Below are 14,132 nucleotides of genomic sequence, written 5' to 3'. Positions count from 1 at the left end.
TGTACGTGAAAAATAACAGTCTAATTCAAGCTGCAACTTTCAGTAATTAATAAGCAATAACTTTTTCTGAACACCATATTTGATGCTAAATTTTATTTTTTTTTAATTAGGCAACAACATTACCAGAAAAATACAAGCAAGGAAAGCTGCATGCATACAAGCTTATCTGCAAAATTATGAAACGACGTCAAGATGTTTCGCCTAATTCTGATTTTCTGGTTCACTTCTACAATATAATGCACAGTGGACTCTTAAATCTTGATCAGGTTAGCTTTTCCTGTTTAAAGTCTATTTGTGTATTTTCAGATGTCCAGAATTTGTTATTTAATTTAAAGTTTCAGGTTAAAGTTGCTATTGTTGTAAATTTTTTGTTTTTGCTCGTTGAAGATTTTCAGGGCTAGTGACTGTTCCATTACAAGCAATGTAGGTTTGAGGTATTTTGCTACCACACTCAAGATAATTGGAATAAGCCAATTAGACCTGGACCAGAGCAAAGAAAAATTAAAACTTTGAACAGATAATTAATCTTGCATGTGCTTTGCAAGTAGTTTTTCCAGCAAGTGCTATAATTGAGAAGAGAAAAGAAGAAAACCAATGAAGTGAATAATCTTAGAGTGGTGGGTAAAAATAAGCATACTGTTGCAAAACTCGCAGGTCTATCATTTCTGGTAATGTGTATAAACCTTACATCTGAGGTATTGCTTCAGTATATTTGCTGCATTAATGTAATTAGCAAATAATTTCTGCATTTGATTTGTTTGGAGCACTGTGCTAAGTGTCAGCAGTTGCACTTTAAGATCAACGTTATTGCTTGTTCTATTTGATGTACACAATGAGAAACTGTCCATTTTAGTTGTCTTCTGTTTTAATCTTATTTTTTAAAATACTTTAGGATATTGTGAACACCATCATCAAGCATTGTTCTCCAAGGTTCTTTTCTATTGGGTTGCCTGGTGCTACCATGCTAATTTGGGATTTTATAGTTGCTGCTAGTAAAGTAACATTCTCTTCTTCACTTAATGTAAGTCAATACATATTACTATATTTTCTGATTAATTAATGTAGCTTATTTTGAAAATTCAGTAAACATTACTTTGTGATTTCTGTAGTCAACAGGAAAAATATGTGGAATTAAGAGGTAATGTGTGGGCATGTCATCTGGAATTAATAAATATTAATGTTTGGAAATGTTCAGTACCACAGAACTTGAAATTTGCTGTAAAAAGAATCATTTTATGAGGCTTTTGTCTTGCACTCATCAGGACATTTTATCAGAATACAAAATCAATATATATAGTTCCAATACCAGCATGTATATCACAGCGTGACCCTGAGTGACAGTTGGTTGTCAGTATAATTCTTTGCGCACTCATAATTATCCAGCAAATATTGTCCAATTGAAGAATCGCATCAAATGTTGGACCCTATTGAAGATATTGTTAGCATGAACTATTTGGATGCAAACAGTACCTTTCTTGTTGATAAAATCTGAATGACCTGTGGATGCTGTAAATCAAAACCAAAAACAAGATGTTGGAAAAGCTCAACAGGTCTGGCAGCATCTGTGAAGAGAAATCAGAATTAAGATTGCGGGTCCAAGTTTTGAGGAAGTATCACTGGACCCGAAACGTTAACTCTGATTTCACTTCATAGATGCTGCCAGACCCGCTGAGCTTTTGCAGCAACTTCTGTTTTTGTCCTTGCTTGTTGGTACTTGATTGAATGACTGAAGGGAAATGCAGTTTGATACGATCCACGAATCATCGGGATGAATGACATACAAACCTGGCATCATACCAGCTTTGAAATTCGTATGCCATATTATGCAATTATTTGATAGGCAGACATTTTTCTTTAACTTGATAGCAGCATCCTGTTAGTGGCAAATACCACTCATTGCAACTGCATAATAGGCATCACGAGACTGCTAGTTTCCTCCTGTTGCACACATTTCAGATACAGGAGCCACGGGAGATGGAGGAGATACTCCAGAACTCTGTGGGAAGCTAAGGAAGTGAATGCTGGGCCTCTTGCTGAGATATTTGTATCATCAATAGTCACAGGTGAGGTGCCGGAAGACTGGAGGTTAGCTAACATGGTACCACTGTTTAAGAAAGGTGGTAAGGACAAGCCAGGGAACTGTAGACCAGTGAGCCTGATGTCGGTGGTGGGCAAGTTGTTGGAGGGAATCCTGAGAGACAGGGTGTACATGTATTTGGAAAGGCAAGAACTGATTAGGGATAGTCAGCATGGCTATGTGCGTGGGAAATCATGTCTCACAAACTTGATTGAGTTTTTTGAAGAAGTAACAAAAGGGGATTGATGAGGGCAGAGGGCAGATGTGATCTATATGGACATCAGTAAGGCGTTCGACAAGGTTCCCCATGGGAAACTGGTTAGCAAAGTTAGATCTCAAGGAACACAGGGAGAACTAGCCATTTGGATACAGGACTGGCTCAAAGGTATATGACGGGGTGGTGGTGAAGGGTTGTTTTTGAGACTGGAGGCCTGTGACCAGTGGAGTGCCACAAGGATCGGTGTTGGGTCCACTACTTTTCATCATTTATATAAATGATTTGGATGTGAGCATAAGAGGTATAGTTAGTAAGTTTGCAGATGACACCGAAATTGGAGGTGTAGTGGACAGCGAAGAAGGTTACCTCAGATTACAACGGGATCTTGATCAGATGGGCCAATGGGCTGAGAAATGGCAGATGGAGTTTAATTTAAATCACCATGAGGTGCTGCATTTTGGGAAAGCAGATCTTAGCAGGGCTGAACCATTTAATGGTAAGATCCTGGGGAGTGCTACTGAACAAAGAGACCTTGGAGTGCAGGTTCATAAGCTCCTTGAAAGAGGAGTTGCACGTAAATAGGATAGTGAAGGAGGCATTTGGTGTGCTTTCCTTTATTGCTCACAGTATTGAGTACAGGAGTTGGGAGGTCATGTTATGGCTGTACAGGACGTTGATTAGGCTACTTTTGGAATATTGGAAAGATGTTGTGAAACTTGAAAGTCTTCGGAAAAGATTTACAAGGATGTTGCCAGGGTTGGAGCATTTGAGCCAACGGGAGAGGTTGAATAGGCTGGGGCTGTTTTCCCTGGAGCGTCAGAGGCTGAGGGTGACCATCGAGAGGTTTATAAAGTCCTGAGGGGCATGGATAGGATAAATAAACAAAGTCTTTTCCCTGAGATAGGGGAGTCCGGAACTAGAGGGCATAGGTTTAGGGTGAGAGGGGAAAGATGTAAAAGAGACCTAAGAGGCAACTTTTTCATGTAGAGAGTGGGACGTGTATGGAATGAGCTGCCAGACGAAGTGGTGGAGGCTGGTACAATTGCAACATTTAAAAGGCTTCTGGATGGGTATATGAATAGGAAGGGTTTGGAGTGATATGGGCGGGATGCTGGGAAGTGGGACCAGATTGGGTTGGGATATCTGGTTGGCCCTCTAATTCTGGACTCCTCCGTCCCAAAGAAAAGACCTTGTCTATTTTCCCTATCCATGCCCCTCATGATTTTATAAACCTCTATAAGGTCACCCCTCAGCCTCCAAAGCTCTCAGGAAAACAGCCCCAGTCTATTCAACCTCTCCCTCTCACTCAAATCCTCCAACCCTGGCAACATCCTTGTAAATCTTTTCTGAACCCTTTCAAGTTTCACAACATCCTTCCGATAAGAAGGAGACCAGAGTTGCACACAGTATTGCAAAAGTGGTCTAACCAATGTCCTGTACAGCCGCAATATGACCTCCCAACTCCTGTCCTCAATACTTTGACCAATAAAGGAAAACATATCAAACGCCGCCTTCACTATCCTATCTACCTGCGACTCTACTTTCAAGGAGCTATGAACCTGCACTCCAAGGTCTCTTTGTTCAGCAGCACTCCCCAGGACCATACAATTAAATGTCTTAAGTCCTGCTAAGATTTGCTTTCCAATATGCAGCACTTCGCATTTATCTAAATTAAATTCCATATGATATTTGAATGTCAGAGCAAATGTGTTGCCTGGTGTGTAGTACTGGTGGTTTATTTCTAACAGGATATTCCTTTTATCTATTCACAACAAACAAGGTACTGACCCTACCTGGCCAACCCATGCTTGCAGAGCTCACAATACAATGTCCAGTATTAGGAGCTATGGCTCAGTGGTTAACACAACTGCCTCACGGTGCCAGAGACCTGGGTTTAGTTCAGTTTGGCTAATTGTCTATGTGGGCTCACAGTGTGTGGCGCACTAGCATGTACTAGAAGTGAATGCAGAACCCCGTCCTTTGCAAACAGGAAATATGTGTGCACTCACTGTACGTGTTTCAAGTCAACAAAGTAGTTGAGAACCATTCACAGTTTTATTCCTCAGAGCACTACCCTGACCATCAGAGTCAACCTGCCTGATTTAAAACTTAAACAAATCCGAACAGTTAACTGTCAATCAGGATTAATAGGTGCATTCTATGGAAGTGCCTCTATCAATCAGTGACCAGTTGCCAATCAATCAGCATTCTCCTCTCATAGAGTGTTAGGTTCTTTTTCTCAAGATTCTTACGCACTTGATGCAAATGCAATATGCCAACTTATGTGAACCAAAATTTATTAAGCAAGTACAAACTTTGGAAGATCACTCAACATTCCTCGCAATGCTTGCGAAGCGTGTCAAGAGAAGCTCTCTAAACAAGGGAACAGTTCTCCTTTCTAGCAGATTTGACATCGCAGTCAGTCATGCACACAAGACACAAGCCCCTGCCACTCCCCCATAGTCACATGCCACCCAAAAACAAACTAAAGTATTTACATAATCTCACATTGTTTCTGGAAATAAGGTTATTCCTTAAAACACTATTTACAGAGTATGATTAGATTGTCACATCCTGCCTGCAAGACAGAAGAATACAACCCCCAGAATATCCAATTTCTTACATGTCAGCAGAACAAATTAGGAGTATAAATGTTCATTTTCCCTTTCAGCTTGCAGTTTTGCAAATTGTCCTGATGAATGTCAAACGAAAACTCAGCAATACTCAAGACTTCTAATGTGGTACTTCAATCACTGGTATTTCTCCAATTTCAAACTTTAAACACCGTAATAATCAAGTATTCCCTTTGAAAATTGAACATTTCATAGGACTTCCGGTTGCCTTTTGTTTAGATCTGAAAGAATGTCTTGCTGACATTTTCGATTGTGGCAAGTTCTTTGACACTGATTTCTTTCTAAAACATTTATGAACAGAGCAATCAATGTACTTTTAAAAATTGAATTTTTCTTTCATTGAATAATATCGAGATTTTCCCTGAGCATTAAAATATCAAACTAGTTTTCTTCTGTTATTATACTAAATAATGAAGATTATTTTACGGTTGCAGTTCATTAGGTAAGTGCAGTATTTGTCTAGCTGTATAGTCTGACGATCTGATCTATACCAATTTAGCTCATCACAGCAAAGTTACTGCTGAAGATAACATAATTTGCATTCTTCTACCATCTAAGGCTGCTTAGATGAATCCTTGTTGATGTGTTCTCCATCAATTCCTGTATTTTTTGTTTGTAAAGTTTTTATATTCATAGTGAATATATGAGACTGTAATGATCTTGACTGTGGTCATCAATCAATTAAATGAAAGCAAAATACTGAAGATGCTGTAATTTGAAGTAAAAACAGAAAAACTGATGAAACGTAGCAACTGGCAGCATCTGTAGAGAGTGAAACTGAGTTCACATTTCAAGTCCAGTATAAGTTAATATTTCAATATTTCTCTTTGCTGTCTTTCTGTTGGCTGAGTTTCTCTAGCATTTTCTGTTTTTAGTGTAAATGATCCAGTTACCCTTGCTGTCATAGCTAATCGTGCACGATAGTAATGTGGGTGATATGTCAGCAGCATGAACCAGTAGAGATGCCCTAACAAAGAAGAAATGCGGAATCAAAAGTTTTGGAAGAATTGTACGCATTCTACAGTTGCATATCCAATTAAATGAATGAAAAGGGCAATAATCTTATATATTGCCACAAATTTGCCAAAGTAATACTCTACCAGAATATACTAATTAGTCATTAAGTAATATTTTCAAACAACAAAAAAATTGGTCTTTCAATAAAAATAGATTTACCATTGTTTTAGTAAATGGGTCTAGATTTTCTAATTGTAAAGCCAGTATTAAATATGAATTAAATTATGATTTAATTTGATTTGCCTGGAATTTCCATATATATTCTTCTTTCATTACAGGCTCCAAGAGTAGAAGCGCAGATTCTATTGGGCTCTTTAGTCTGTTTCCCAAATATATATGTCGACCTCCCTACTTTACAGCCTTCTCTTGTGGACATTTTATCAACAAAATGTGATGATGTTAAGGTAAGATTTCTCAAGCAAATGGTGCTTGATGTGTTGAATTGTTCCCAATTTTTTTTTTTGTACCTGGTCCTCCAAAGCACAAATTACAATCCAATATTTTGTCTTAATTTCTTTGTTTACATATACTCTACTCCATTCTTCACCAAATTAAAATTTGTGACTCTAATCCTCTGATTAAAATAACAAGTATCAGTCCCATCATTGTTAAAATGTGGAGATGACAGTAATTTCTACAGAACATGCAAATTCAGAAAACTGTTATATGAGTTGCCCTCTTGAAGCAGAATTTCTGCTTCAGGTTTCACACCAAAAAATGTGCGAAGTCACAAAGTTGTCATGCACGATAGATTCTCACTAATTTCACCTGGCAAGCAGTTCTGTGGCTGCAAATGAAAGTCCGTGGTGCTTGGGCCAGGGATGTCTCAAGCGGGTGCAGGGTATTTTGAAGGGGGAGGGTGAATTGCCAGCAGTCATGCTGCATGTCATGGTTTAAAAAAAATGAGCAATTTAGAGAGTTAAGTAGTAGTTTAGTAGATGAGGGCTAATGTTCTAATCCCCAGATTGCTTCCAGTGTCGCATGCAACTGTGTACAAGTATAGAAAGATAGGTCAGATAAACATGTAGCTAAAAGGGACCATGGTGTATCAGTCTATAGAATCCTGTGGGTGTCAGCTTAAATTGATAAGATAGTGAAGAAGGCATACGGGATGTTTGCTTTCATTAGCTGGGGTGTAGAATATAGGAGCAGGGAAGACTTGTTGCAACTTTATAGAGCATTGTTTGCACCACAGATAGTATACTGTGTACAGTTATGGTCACCATACTATCAGAAGAACCTGATGACATAGGCGAAAAGTTTTTTCACCCAAAAGATGGTAGAAATAAGGAACAGGCTGCCTCAGATGGTGGTAGAGGCTGGTATTCACTCAACATTTAAGAAGCATCTGAACAAGTACTTAAAATGCCATGGCATGGAAGGCTGTGAAACAAGTGCAGGTAAATGGGATTAGTATAGTTGTTCATCAGCACAGACATGGTGAGCCGAAGGGCCTGTTTCTATTGTGTATGACTATGATTGGAAAACATCAGCGTAAGTAAATCTTTAAGTGTGATTGGTTTTAATTTCTGCCAGAGAACCTCTCCAGCATGGAACATTAAGTGTACAGCCTCACCCATTAAGATTTTAGTCATTGTTAACTTTTGACAAAAATCAATTTTAATAACATTAAAGATGGAAAATGCTTTAAATAGTAAGATCAGACAGCATGTACAAAGCGAGAAACCAGTATAGCATTTCAAATTAATAGCCTTTCATATTTCTCCATTTGTATTCCCTCTTAATCCAATGACTTTCCTTTCTTCTGTTCTGATTTAGTTGTTAAATTTGGCATTAAATTAACCATTCTAGTTTATATCTAGGATTCAGGCTCTGCATACCTAAGTATGTATTTTTAAATTTATTTGATGAACCTCTTTAGAGGGTGCTGTGCTGAAAATGAATTTTAACCCTTGACAGTTCCCGTGCAGAAGTCTGTAGAAAGTATGGTCAAGTGTAATGGATAGCTAGTGCCATTCATTTGCTGTTGACAACAAAATTTAGATCTTTGAGCTGTTTCTAGTGCATCAATTAAAATTAAAGCACACTTGTTCAAATTTATTCACAAGATCATGTAGATCAAAGTTTCCTGTACCTTTTTACTGCCATTTGATTTGGTCATGATTTGGAGGAGCCGGTGTTGGACTGTGGTGGACAAGTTTAAACATCACACAAGACCAGGTTCTGGTCCAACTGGTTTATTTGGAAAACTAGCTTCGAAATCTAGTGCCTCCAAATAAACCAATTGGACTATAACCTGGTGTTGTGTGATTTTAAATTGGATTTCATCTGTACCAAGATGGTATCTGTGGCAAAAAGAATTCCCTGTACAGTTTCATTGCAGATCTTTGAATCTCTTGTTTCTAAATCTGTCATTTGTCTTATGAGTAGAAAGGGTTGATTTTTCATATAAAAATATAGTGCTGAATGTAGTTTTTAAAAAATGCAAGCATTCAGCCATGTTGCCATAATTAAATGGATCGCTAATGACAACCATCTCTATCTCTCCAGTGTTTCTTCACTGCCTCTGTAATGTCAGACACTCCATGTTAGGTCACTCATAGTTTCTTCCAGTTAAATGTTGAAAACCTAAAAGGGACTATCGCACTTACTCATCAAGAACCTGCTCACCAATGCTCAGTTTGGATTGTACCAAAACCTCATTGTTCTGACTTCATTGCAGTCTTGCCCCAAATATGAACAAAAGAGCTGAAATCCTGAATGTGACTACCCTTGACATCAAGGCAGCATTTGTTTGAGTATGGCATCAGGAATCTGAGTAAAACTGGAATTGTTTGGAAACTAAACTTTGTTTGTAGTCATACCTAGCACAAACAAAATGGTTATGCTTATTGAAGGGAAATCATCTCATTCCAAGGACAGCAATGAAAGTGTTCCTCGTGGTAGTATCCTAGGCATGTCTATCTTCAGTTGCTTCATCGATGATCTTTTTCTTTCATGAGGTCAGAAGTGAGCATGTTTGCTCATGACTGTACAATGAATATCATCATTTGTGACTTCTTATGTATGAAAGCAGACCATGTCCACAGGCAACAAAACCTGGACAAAATACAGACTTGGGCTGATACGTGGAAAATGAGATGCATGCCAGACAGTGATTATCTCTAAAAGAGAACCTAACCACCACTCATAATTTGTAATGATATTATCATCACTATTCTTTTCCTAATATAAGTTTAATACTCCTTTTGACAATGCAGCAGAGACTGAGAATTCAACATCTGGAGAGACAATAGGTGAATTTAACATCACTTCTTATTACCCTTCATCACAATGTACTAGTGCTATCCATCCAAACCTCATTTAGTCCAGTGAGATTTTTAAATATCAGACTTAATTCTCTAAATAAAATCTGCATTGTTCCTGTGTAGAACTTTTTTTGGCATATGACGCACCACAAACTTATTAAATCTTATTTAGTATGATCATTTAAGATGATACAATTTGATAATATCTTATTTCTAATATGCTTTCTTCAAGCAAATTCAAATAATCTTGAATGGAGTTGATTTTATGGGAACTTTTCTGAATTTTCTTTTAAACGTAAAAGAAGTGATTGTACGCTTATTTGAAATCTAAATATATTAATTTATTTTTCAAGTTACTGGTATTTTAAAATTGTTCATTGCTTTTATTTTTCTGAAAATAAATCTTGAACTTTGAGAGTTACTGATTTGTTGCAATGGGGCAATATTGCATTGGGCATTTATTTTGAAATATCTGTGTGCTAAAGTTTTTCGTCAGCTTTTTAGTACTCTTTGTTTGATGACACTTACTATATTTTTATATATTCTTTATATTTTCAATTTGATATCATAGGAACTTGTAATTAAGAGCATTTTAAAATCAGCAAGGGAAGAGCCTTCTGGACCAGCTAGGCAAGTAGCTTTATTTCATCTGTAATTTTTAAAAAAGTAATTTCACTATTAACCATCCCAAAATTCTTTGATGTAGTTGACTGCTGGCCAGCTGGATGCCATCACTGCATTTTCCTGGGAATTCCCTTTTGAACAACATAAAAATCAATTTGTAAGAGGCAAGGTTCCTGCCAGAAGTTACTAGATCTCTTAAGGAAGTATTTATGAGATCAGTGGGAGTTGGATTTGCTTTGCCTCTGACTCCAGGTGATGGTTTCTGACCGATGTAACAGGATGGTTGGATTACTTAGTTTTTGATTTTACGATGATCTGTAGTAAGACTAAAAATTAAAGTAAGTTTTCTGAAAGCTACATTGCTTACTTTCAGATGATTTCACAATGAGCCTATGAAATAGAAAATAGGATTTTATATTCTATATATTCTTGACCATATCTAGATAGCTTATGCTTGCATGATATGCATTACTGTCTCTATTTTACAGATGTGTTGCACTTTGTAGCCTTGGCATTTGGCTCTGTGAAGAATTGGTACATGATACTCGCCATCCACAAATCAAAGATGCTCTAAATGTAATTTGTGTAACTTTAAAGGTAAGTAATGTTTTAACAATGTTTTTTCTTAATTCATCAGCTTTTGGAAAAAAAAATACAACAATTGTAAGAATTAAGTTGTTAATGTTTTACAGTTTCCAAACAAAGCGGTTGCACAGGTGGCTTGTGATATTTTGCATTTATTGATCAATTATGTGGACAAACTTCAGAATTATCCACCAGATTCTCCAAAAAAAATGCTTGAGGTGAGAGGTATTTCTTGAGGCATTTATTGATTTTATTTCTGTTGGTTAAGTATTTGCCTGTCAAAGTGTTTCCAATGAAGATTCAGCCAGTAAAGTTTATTCAACTAATCTTTTTGTCTATGACACTGTATACTTGTGTTGAGTAAATATAGGTGCTGATTAGTTTACAAAGAGATAAATCACATGTAATGCAGCACATTATATACCCCACTGTCACTGGGTTTAAATCTTAGAACTCCCATCCTAACAGCACTGTCAATGAACCTACATTCCAAGAACTACAGTAGTTCAAGAATGCAACTCACTACAGCTTTCTCAAAGACATTTAGGGATGGATCAGAAATCTTGGCCTAGTCAGGGATACCAACATTCCTTAAATGAATTTAAAATAAAACTAAAATTATAAAGTATTCAGTGCTTTCATGGTGGAGCAAGTAAATAGAGGTTTGCCAATCAAGCAGGCAACCCTTATCGTGGATGCTGTTGAATTCTTGATTTGGAGATGCCGGTGTTGGACTGAGGTGCACAAAGTTAAAAATCACACAACATCAGGTTATAGTCCAACAGGTTTAATTGGAAGCACACTAGCTTTCGGAGCGACGCTCCTTCATCAGAATTCCAAGCAGAATTCCAAGCCCATGACGTGTTCTTGTGGCCTCAGTATTTTAAGGGTCATTCAGTTCAATTTCTGGTCAGTAATAAGACCTCACCCTGATTTTGGTAGCTGGGAGTTGAGTAATGGTAATGTTGATTCTGTCATGTTAGGTATGATCTTACATGGCATTTGTGTAGTGTCCTTATCAATCCAAGGCCAAATGTTCGGGAGTTGGAGCATGTGGCACACACAACTTTATTAACTGAAGAGTCAAAAGTGGTACTGAACATTGTGAAATTATCACTGCAAAACTCCTTAATGACTTTGTGTTGGAGTGGAGGTCATTGAAATACATGAAGGATGCTGAGAAATTGGTGCAGCAATGTTCTGGGACTGATTCACCAGCAACAGCAAGAACTAGCTTCCTTTGTGCTTATTAGTTTCTATTCAGTGGAGAGTTTCCCACCGATTCCCATTGTCCTTATTTTACCAGGACTCCTTCATGTCGTGTTTGGGATTTATCTGGATGGCTAAATTTCGCAGCAGGAAATTTGTCACATAATGTGAGCTCTGTGTTTGTGGCTTTTGGTTCATGCAGTGTGCAAATCATAAGGAACCAAGAGTTGTCTAAATTGAAGCTGATTGGTTCTCGGCTAACTAAGCAGGTTGGAATGGGAAGTGAGTTACACAGACATGTACAGTTGTTCTTCCCAGCCGAAGCTGCCTGTTCTCCGTGGTTTAAAATTTGAAGAAAACCAGTTACTTTTCCTGCAGCAGTTGCTGTGAGCTGTGACTTTTGAATTGATAAATAATTTTCCAAGTCAGTCAGTTGCTGTGTATTTCTCACTAACCTGGAAGTGAAGGTAGTATCAATTTGAAAAGGAAAAGATAAAATGTAACAAAAATTAATCATTAATATGAACATGTACACTAAGAGCTTTCTTAAATATATAAAAAGGGAGAGCGATGCCAAAGTTAGCAAACACCGTTAGAGAACACATTAGCTTAACATCTGTCATATGGAAAAGGTTAAGAGACTTTTTTAAATGATGTAATAACAGAGCATTTGGAAATACATAATATAATCAAGCAGAACTAGGAGAAAGTGAGGACTGCAGATGCTGGAGACCAGAGTTGAAAAGTGTGGTGCTGGAAAAGTGCAGTAGGCCAGGCAGCATCCGAGGAGCAGGACCACTCCCTCCGCGACTCCCTGGTCAGGTCCACATCCCCCACCAACCCAACCTCCACTCCCGGCACCTTCCCCTGCAACCGCAAGAAATGCAAAACTTGCACCCGCACCTCCCCCCTCACCTCCCTCAAAGGCCCCAGTGGATCCTTCCATATCCGTCGCAAATCACCTGCACCTCCACACACATCATTTACTGGATCCGCTGCACCTGATGTGGTCTCCTCTACATTGGGAAGACAGGCCGCCTACTTGGGAACGTTTCAAGGAACACCTCTGGGGCACCAACCAACCTAACCGCCCCATGGCTGAACACTTTAACTCCCCCTCCCACTCCGCCAAGGATATGCAGGTCCTTGGCCTCCATCGCCAGACCCTGGCCACGCGACGCCTGGAGGAAGAGCGCCTCATCTTCTGCCTCGGAACCCTCCAACCACACGGGATGAATGTAGATTTCTCCAGATTCCTCATTTCCCCTCCCCCCACCTTATCTCAGTCCCAACCCCTGGATTCAGCGCCACCTTTTCACCTGCAATCTTCTTCCAGACCTCTCCGCCCCCACCGCCTCTCCAGCCTATCACCCTCACCCTCACCCTCACCTCCACCTCCTTCCACCTGTCGTATTCCTAGCGCCCCCACTCCCCAACCTTTTATCTCAGCCCGCTTGGCACACTATTCTCATTCCTGAAGAAGGGCTTATGCCCGAAACATCGATTCTCCTGCTTCTCGGATAATAAAGCAGAGTCAACATGACTTCATGAAGAGTGAAGCATGCCTGACAAATTTATTACTGTCCTTTGAGGAGGATATGCAAAGAGGAAAACGTAAATCCATTTAGCTTTCCAAAAGGTTTTCTGTAATGTACCACATACACAGCTGCTTGATAATAACCCATGGTGTTGGGGATGGTATTTTGACATAGATGGAGGATTGACTAATTCATAAAAAGGTATATTTTCGGGCTGAAAGTATGTAACGAGTGGAGTACAATAGAGATTAGTGCTGGAGCCATAATTATTTACTATATATGTGTGTGTATATATTAATGACTTGGATAATGGAAATCAATACCCTATTACCATCTTTGCAATGACATAATAGGTGAGAAGGCAAGTAGTGAGGATGGTACAGAATTTACTGATGGTTAAAAGCAGGTAAAGTGAGTGGGCAAAAAGATAGAAGGAATATGATGCGGGAAAATGTGAAGTTATGCACTTTGGTAGGAAGAATAAAAATGTTTAATGTTATTTAAATGGAAAAGACTGTGACTGATCTCACTGAATGGGCCAAATGCCTTTCATCTATTCCTACCTGTTTTGTAATTACACCTTCTTTGAATGATCTCCGCATTGCAACATTGTTACATTATGTGCATCGCATTGAGCGTAACGTGAGGTAACAGAACATTATGTATCTGGGCTACTTGTAAGGGAAATTAAAAGCTTCCCCTCTCAAGAATGCAGGAGGAAAATTTTAAAATTAGTGAAATTAGGAGTATATGTTTTCTTATTTATTCTTTAATAGGACGTGCTCAAAACTAGTTACGCCAGCATTATTTGAGCATTCTTAATCCCTACATAACGAGAAGGTGCTGATGAAATGCCTTTTTGAACCATTGCACTCCATGATGTGTGGGCACACATCCAAATATAGTAGGAAGGGAGATACACTAAGTTTTAGTGTTGTAAACAGGTTTATGAAGGTAATTTTA

At 38.5% G+C, this 14,132-nt stretch overlaps 1 protein-coding gene across 11 annotated transcripts in view; it reads left to right on the top strand.

The window, feature by feature from the left end:
• Positions 1-14,132, top strand: part of ralgapa1 (Ral GTPase activating protein catalytic subunit alpha 1) — a 311,644-nt gene that overhangs the window by 155,971 nt on the left and 141,541 nt on the right. For all 11 annotated transcript variants that reach the window (XM_043697833.1, XM_043697826.1, XM_043697822.1 and 8 more), the window contains 6 exons: positions 111-266; positions 893-1,021; positions 6,223-6,348; positions 9,785-9,843; positions 10,326-10,434; positions 10,530-10,640. In XM_043697833.1, the coding sequence (XP_043553768.1) occupies positions 111-266; positions 893-1,021; positions 6,223-6,348; positions 9,785-9,843; positions 10,326-10,434; positions 10,530-10,640 (690 nt within the window). The remainder of the gene's footprint in view (positions 1-110; positions 267-892; positions 1,022-6,222; positions 6,349-9,784; positions 9,844-10,325; positions 10,435-10,529; positions 10,641-14,132) is intronic.

This window comes from Chiloscyllium plagiosum, chromosome 10 (genome assembly GCF_004010195.1).
Source record: "Chiloscyllium plagiosum isolate BGI_BamShark_2017 chromosome 10, ASM401019v2, whole genome shotgun sequence".
NCBI classification, from domain to species: domain Eukaryota; kingdom Metazoa; phylum Chordata; class Chondrichthyes; order Orectolobiformes; family Hemiscylliidae; genus Chiloscyllium; species Chiloscyllium plagiosum.
Note: the sequence above shows the minus strand (reverse complement) of the source record. Positions and strands in the feature narration are given on the sequence as shown.